This window comes from Echinops telfairi, unplaced genomic scaffold (assembly GCF_000313985.2).
Source record: "Echinops telfairi isolate 266 unplaced genomic scaffold, ASM31398v2 ScPeMD7_1;HRSCAF=3_0, whole genome shotgun sequence".
NCBI classification, from domain to species: Eukaryota; Metazoa; Chordata; class Mammalia; order Afrosoricida; family Tenrecidae; genus Echinops; species Echinops telfairi.
Window position 1 is genome coordinate 863,467 of NW_022103896.1, and position 7,409 is coordinate 870,875.

At 60.6% G+C, this 7,409-nt stretch overlaps 2 protein-coding genes across 2 annotated transcripts in view; one reads left to right on the plus strand and one right to left on the minus strand.

Moving 5' to 3' along the window:
• SCRIB (scribble planar cell polarity protein) overlaps positions 1-1,367 on the plus strand; it is a 17,687-nt gene extending 16,320 nt beyond the window's left edge. Inside the window, exons 34-38 of the mRNA XM_045286809.1 lie at positions 6-141; positions 223-260; positions 520-594; positions 832-883; positions 963-1,367. Of these exons, the coding sequence (XP_045142744.1) occupies positions 6-141; positions 223-260; positions 520-594; positions 832-883; positions 963-1,108 (447 nt within the window). The 3' untranslated portion in view covers positions 1,109-1,367. The remainder of the gene's footprint in view (positions 1-5; positions 142-222; positions 261-519; positions 595-831; positions 884-962) is intronic.
• A 455-nt stretch (positions 1,368-1,822) lies between these two features.
• Positions 1,823-7,409, minus strand: part of IQANK1 (IQ motif and ankyrin repeat containing 1) — a 38,616-nt gene continuing 33,029 nt past the window's right edge. The window contains exons 5-11 of the mRNA XM_045286816.1: positions 3,754-3,893; positions 3,622-3,676; positions 2,961-3,053; positions 2,592-2,700; positions 2,398-2,491; positions 2,192-2,326; positions 1,823-2,126 (exon numbers count right to left, since the gene is read on the minus strand). Of these exons, the coding sequence (XP_045142751.1) occupies positions 1,823-2,126; positions 2,192-2,326; positions 2,398-2,491; positions 2,592-2,700; positions 2,961-3,053; positions 3,622-3,676; positions 3,754-3,893 (930 nt within the window). The remainder of the gene's footprint in view (positions 2,127-2,191; positions 2,327-2,397; positions 2,492-2,591; positions 2,701-2,960; positions 3,054-3,621; positions 3,677-3,753; positions 3,894-7,409) is intronic.

Here is a 7,409-nt window from a genome sequence, read left to right on the forward strand (position 1 = left end):
TGAAGTCTCTGGAGCAGGACGCCCTTCGAGCGCAGATGGTCCTCAGCAAGTCCCAGGAGGGGCGGGGCAAGCGCGGACCCCTGGAGCGGCTAGCAGAAACCCCCTCGCCTGCACCCACGCCCTCACCCACCCCCTTGGAAGGTCTGGAGGGGGCGCGGGGAGGAGGCGAAGTGGGGGCCCAACCTGCGGCGACCTCCCTGAATCCTGCTTCTTGTCTCCCAGACCTTGGCCTTCTGACCAGCACCTCTCCAGGACTGCTGGTGAGGCCCCTGGCCGCCCTCCCGCCACTTGGGTGACCGATCCTACGCCCCCGTCCTCTTCCTCACAGCAGGGGGGCGGGGATCCCCTCCTCTGACCCTCTCCTTGGCAGCAGGCATTCTCTTCCTGAAGCCCTTCCTCTCTCCCCCACCCGCCCGCTGCCCCACCCCCGCCGTGGGGTGCAGTAGGGCTCGCCTGCGCCCCCTCTCTCTCTCTCTCTGTCTCTCACTCTGCTGTCTCTGTCGCACCTGTGCCTTCAAGCCCTTGTCTGGGAAGAAGTTTGACTACAGGGTCTTCGCAGCCCTTCCCTCTTCCAGACCTGTCTATGACATCCAGGTAGCGCAGCGCCCACCGCACGCTGACCTGGCCTGTCACCCACACCTGCGCCAGTGGGCCCCCCATGCTCTGCTGGCTTTTTGTTTGCTGGGTGGGGGACCTCCCTGTCACCTCCGAACTGCCGTGAGGGTTGGTCCCAGAGCCTCAGGCCGGGACCCTAGGCCCCAGGGTCAGGGGTGGCTTGGGGAGGCTCGACAGGGCCTCACCCAGCCCCTCTCCTCTCCTCTCCTCACCCAGTCCCTGGACTCTGCTGAGGAGCTGAGGCCCCTGGAAGAGTCTCCAAGCCCCTGTGAGTAGAGCGGGGGTGAGCTGGGGTTTGCTGGGGGAGGGTCTCTCTGGTTCCAGCTCACCCCCTGCCGCGCCCACAGGTCCGCAGGAAGAGGATGGGGAAGTAGCCCTGGTGCTTCTGGGCAGACCCTCGCCGGGCGCCCCTGGGCCGGAGGAGGTTACCCTCTGCAGTAGCCGCCGACCTGTGCGGCCGGGGCGCCGGGGCCTGGGCCCGGTGCCTTCCTAGAGGGGCCAGGGGCCACCACCTCCCCTGCCATGGGGGCTCCCTGACTTGGGGTGGGGGTCTTGCCAGCTCCCCACACCACCCCCACTCCAAGTCTTTTAACCTGGGCTGTAGCATTTTAAAGAGACCCCCCTCAGGACTGGCCTCTGACTAACCCCTCACCCCCAGCCAGGACCTCTTTGGCGAGACTGTAACTAGTGACGTTTGTACAACCAAAGACTCTATTTTGTGGTTTAAGGAGAATAAAGTTGACTACATTTTACATCCTGTTTGTCCACCCTCCCCCAACCCCCCCCCCCAGCCAAGCCTCAGCTGGTCATACCTGGGGCTGCAGCTATTTGGGGGTCACTGAGCCTGTCTTCACCCCAACCCCAATTTGACCCTATACTTCACTGTGGCCAACTCAGAGGGGCTGTTTGGCTTGCAACACCTCAAGACACCAGTTGTCACCCGTTTGACTTGAAGCCCACCCTGGGGTCAGAGAATGTGCTCCGTGGCCTTCCCAGGGGCTGGCTTTTCAGGAAGTGGGTTGAGGTGCTGGGCGGGGCAGGGGTGGGGGAGATGTTTCTAAGCTAACCCTTTACCGGGTGTGCACTGCCTGGGGTCCCGAATGCGCCCCAAGACCCGGGTACACCAGTGCTTACCCGCCCGGTGCCCCACCACAAACACGCAGGGATCCCGCACTTCACGGCAGGCAGGCCTTTAATGGAGCCAGAGCTAGAGGCCCGATCCAGGCAGTAGCACGCGCACCGGAAGCAGTATCTGCATCTGCTCCGCGGGCGGCCACCTGACCTGGGTGACAAAGAAGAGACGGAAGTGCACCAGGCGCTCTGCCTGGAACTGGGTGGGCTCGTATTCTGGCCCGTCAGCTGGTCGCAGCAGCGACAGGTACCGCTCCTCCTCCAGCAGCCTGCGGCTCAGCAGTTCCTGCGCTAGGCCTGCCTGGACCTCTTCCAGCTGCCACTGCACCGCCTGGAACATGTCCACCTCGCGCAGGTCGAACACCAGTGGCTTCCCGTACCTGGATGGGGCAGGGCAGTGAGGGGCGGGGCCTGGCATGCCCCACCCTGCCCTGCCGCACCGCACCTGAGCGCCCCCAGGAGCGCCAGCCGCATTCTCTCCGGCCGCAGGTGCTCAGGGTTCATTGTGTCCAGATAGTTAGTGTCCTGGTAGCGCAGGAAAGTGGCCGCCTGACCCGAGGGGTCGATGACAAGGGGCCACCTAAGGACAACAGCCAGGTTACCTAGGAGCCTAAGTTCAGCTCACCCCACGCCCATCCCCCTTGCACTGACCGGCCGTCGCTGTGGATGCGGTCACCGACATCCTTCATCAGCACGTCATGCAGTTCAGTTACCTGGCATTTCAACCCAGGAACCTCCTCCACATCTGTGAGGACATCAGGGTGAGGCCGCCGCTGGGACAGACCCCCACCCCTGCCTCCGACCATGCAGCAACTGCCCCTAACCCTGCCCCAGCCCCAACCCACCCTCCTGGGTCTGCTCCCGCAGTGCCAGCCTGGCCATGGCCAGCATCTCCTCCGCCTTCTGGGCCTCCTGCCGCAGTCTATCCACTTGGGCCTCCGCGTCCCTGACGGCCTTGTGGGAGAGGTGCTGCTCACCACCCGGGCCCCTCCCGTGCAGGGCAGCCCTTCAGAACGTCTCATTCCCGCTGCAGGGGACGTGGGGCAAACATCTGGAGAGGGGCCGGGTGTGTGGCAGGGAGCAGGCAGGCCGCTTGGGAGCAAAGCGCCCTAAGCTGAGGCGAGCCACATGGGGTAGGAAGACGGGGGCACAAGTCAGTTCAAACCCAGAGAAAGGCAGTGTACCCCTGGCCACCACACCCAGGTGCCGCCCACCTGCAGTGTGAGCTCCGTTTTGCCCATGTGCTTCCGCTCACACTTGTCGTGCTCCGTGATCCTTCGGTTGAGTTCGCAGTAGGCTTGATGCAGCTGCGGGTTGGGGCCCAGGACCTTTCACAGCCTAGACTCCGCCTGCGCCCTCGGGAAGAGCCCGCCTCCCCGTTCTCACCAGCCCTCCCTCCAGTGGACTGGCCAGCCACCGAACTCCTCCTTCCTCAAACCCTATGCACTTGCACTCTTAGCTCCGCCTCCTGGCCCCGCCCCGCCTTCCACTGCCATTCCTTCGTGGCCCTGCCCCCAGCCGGGCCCCGCCTCTCGCTATCCAACCCCCTGGTGGACCCGCCCCTGTGGCTCCACCCACTACCAGGCTCCTCCCCAGCTCCCCCACCCTGCTGTCCGATTCTGATTCCTCCTGCCTTTCGCCGACCAAGCTCATATTCCCACCTGACCACCACAGCCAGACCTTGCTGGCCCTCGGTCCTGCCCGCGCAACCCTCTGCGGCTAGGCTCCACCCAAGCCCCACCCCTGCTGCCCGGCTCCTCCAAAGCCCCACCCCCTGCTGGCTAGTTCCTTCCTGGCCCTGCCCCCTTCTGCTCCATAGCTCCGCCCCCTGTGCCTGGCCCCGCCCCTGCGCCAGTCTCTGCCCTCGCCTCCCACCTCCTTGTGGCACTGCTGCTGCTCCTTGGCCAGCTGCTGCACCCTGGAGTTGAGACTGGGGCCAGAGAAGAGGGGTGATCAGATCTGCCCTTCCCCGTCGTCCCGCTGTGCCCCCTGCCCCAGACTCCGCACCGCTGGGCCTCAGCCTCCTGGTGCCGCTGCGCCTCCAGCACACGGCGCTGCCGCTCGGCCTCCATGTTCTGCAGCATGGCTTCCGTGAGGCTCAGGTCCCATGCCTGCAGCACACTGACCACTGCGTCCAGGGAAGCAACCTGTGGGCGGCGATGGGCCGGGCTCAGCGTCCAGGGCAGAGAGTTCAGGCCAGCGCCCACCACCCTGGAGGCCTCGCTCCCCGCTTCAGTCTGCTGCCCCAGTTGCACCTGTGTGAGCCCCGAAGGCACTGTGAAGGGGGCCCTTCCCTGCTGGGCAGTGGGAACCTTCTGGGGCTGCAGCACAGGCTAGCCCTGCCCTCCCTGGGCCAACCCAGACACGTGCAGCCTTTAAGCAAGTAGATTCCTGTCCAAGGGACCCACGGGATGCTCCATCATAACTCCCCCTCGCTTCTTGAGAGGCAGGAAAGCACAGGGCCCTCCCATTTAGAACAGTGGTTCAAATGACCCTTTCACAAGGGTCGCCTAAGACCCTCGTAAAACACATATTTCCGATAGTTGGGGGTCACCACAACATGAGGAACTGTACTAAAGGGTCGTGGTATGAGGAAGGTTGAGAACCACTGGTCTAGGACCTACACACTATGAGCCCCAGGGAGCAAGTGGAGTGGGTGAGTGGCGGCCCGGATGGGCTGGAGTGGGGAGGGAGGACGAAAACGGAGTGAAGCCCAGGGGGCGGGTGGCAGGAGGGCGGCTGTATTAGGTGGAGGCTCACATCAATGACTGGAGGAGACTCTGGACCTGTGTCCATTGACTGCTATTCAAACAAAACACAAGTGCCAAGCCATGAATGGGCGGTGGAGGGAGAAGTGGGTGGTAGATCGGAGAAGCCCAGTTGATGGGGCTTGGGGGTACATTAGCAAAATCGCCACCAGCCTCCAGGGTTGCACTAGCCCCCCAAGGGGCCTGAGTGTGGGCAGAGAGGGGAGGACTCTGCGTGGGCAGGGAACAAAGTAGAGATGGAGGGGCAGAGAAGCTGATGTAGCCAAGTGGTGCCCAGTGCCTGAGTGCTGGCGTGGGCATCCCCTATGGGCTCCCCCTCCCTCCCTGCCCTCTATTTAGAATCTCCTTCATTGCCCTTACCTGCCTCCCCTCTGTAGTCCTTGACCCCTGCCCAGCCCAGCCCAGTATCCTCAGCCCCTCCCCCTGCCCTGCTTTGTCCATTCTCTTGTTACTGGTCATCCGTTTCCGTGGCACAGGGGGTGCCCGCGAGTCCAGGAGTTTGAACGAGGCATACAAAAATGGGCCCCAAGCGTGTTAGCTCCTGATTGGACTAAGGAGTGATTGACATGGTGATTCACCCTCCGTATGGACAGGTGAAACTGACATGAGAGAGAAAGTGGACAGATGAACAAATGGATGATGCAAGTTAGTTCAGGGATGTTACTGCGAAGGGCACGGAGTCGGCCTGCCCGTGTCCGGCCGAGGGAGCGTCCTCACAGCTGTCGGCACGCTTCCGACCACTGTTGCAGCCAGTGTGTGAGGCCTCTTGTCCACTTCCCCGAGAAGCATGGCCTTGTCCGGGACCAGCATGTCCCAAACACTTGGAAGGAAGTTTCACGACCCTCACTTGGAAAGAGCTTGATGTCTTTTCATCTCCCACACAGATGGGATGACGCGTTCTCTGGGGTCCACGCTGTACCCATGGTGCGTCGGGCCCTCTCCAGTCCTCGACTCTCAGCCGACTTCCGCATGCAGAGGCGCCTGAAAATACCCTGGCTTGAGTCGGGTGCGCGGGAGCCTCCACGTGATGTCTGTGGTCTTGACTCTTTCAATGGGTCTTTTGCAACAGATGTGCCCAGTACACGGCCCCGTTTGATTTCTGGACTGTTGCTCTCAAGAGCACTGAGCGCAGACCAAGTCAAATGAAACCCTTGACAACTTCGATCTGTTTCTGTTGATCATGATGTTGCCTCCAGAGACAGTGGATGAAGCATCTAGCCAGCGCCCCTTTGGGAGTCGTGTGGATTCTAGCCGCTCTGGTTGTGCTTCCAGTTTGGAGGGAACCCTCGGGCAGGATTAGGGTGATGTGTTCAGAGTCTCGACCTGACTCGAGGGTGCTGAATCAAGTCCCCACCCTTTGTTTCCCAGGGGAAAGACAAAAAGCTCACCTCCATCAAAGCAGCTCTGAACAGGCCATCTCGGAAGCAGGAATGGGAGAACCCCAGGACTGTCGGGGAGGACCAACCGCTAGCACAGCAAGTGTGCCATCCCTCCGTGCTTGAAGTGGGGGAGACAGCAGAGGTCCAGGCAAGGAGACCACGAGACTGTGGTTTCCTAGCCCACAGAAGAGGCCGCCAAGGGACCATTTATGTGGCTGAGAGGCTGAAGACCAGAGAGAGAGACGTGGCTGCTGACCGAGGAGAGGTGCCACTGTGGACCTGTGACTCTACGTGCCACTTACTGCTCCTGACTTGTGGCACCTGTTCATCCCTTTAGTAAACCCCCTTACCTGTGAGCGTCATGGTCTGTTGGTTCTGTGTGGCCATTGTGACAAACTGTAGCACTCGGTAGAAAAATGGTGGTGTCTGACCAAATAGGGTGAAAGGAGAGGAGGGAGGGCAGGAGGAGGCCTGGTTGGCCTCTGTCTCGTGGTTGTCAGCCTTGGGCTGGGGAGGAGTTGGGTCCCCTCTCCCTTGTGCAGCTGGAGGGGGTCAAGTGTAGCCCTGTACTATTTTCTCCCTGATTAATTCGTCGTGAGGGTTTTGTTTTCTTTGTGTTGAGGTGTAACTCATACTGAAGAGTACAGGCTTTGATATTCATGAGTAAGGACTTCAACTCCTCTTCACTGTCAGAAGCAAGGTTGTACCATCTGCATGGCCGCAGTCTGGACGCTGCTTTCTTCTTCACATTGTCCAACTTCTTGAACGAGCTGCTCAGCATACAGACAGAGGAAGGATGGTGAACGAACGGATACAACTCCTGACGCACACGGGCGCTGATTTCAAACCAGGCTGCATCCCCTTGTTCTGTGTGAATGACCGGTCTTTGATCAGTGAGCGCGTGCCCCGTGAGCAAATGGCGTGCTCTGGAGTTCCATTCTTCTCAACACGATCTATAGTTTTGTTACAGTGCACCCAGTCATGCCTTTGCATAGTCTGTCAAACATGGGTAAAGACCTTCCTGGGATTATCTGCTCTTAGCCAAGATCCATTTGACATGAGCAACAACACCCTCGTCCCACATCCCCTTCAGAATCCAGTTCGCAATGCTAACAGTTCCCTGTGGATGCAGCCATAGTGAAGTCACCTCCAGTAAAGCTTTACTTGCCTGTGAGGTCAATGATGTGGTTCCGCAATTCCCACCTTCCGTTGGTCACCTTTCTTGGAATGGGCATAGTCGGCATCTCTTCCGGTCGGCGACATGGGCAGCACGCTTCCGACTCTTGCCGTGCTGTAGATGAGTAAGCGCGCCCGCCAAAGCCCTCTGGGCAGCATGGGCATCTGTCTTCGGTCCTGGTTCCAACTCCTGAGATAGCTGGACAGACACCAACCAACGCGGTTTGACACCACGGCTCCAAACACCCCTCCCATCTTCATGTGATGCCCACAGAGGTCATCGAGGGATCGACTCCAGGGTGGATCTTTGTCTTCAGTTCTTTCAGCTTGAGATACAGTG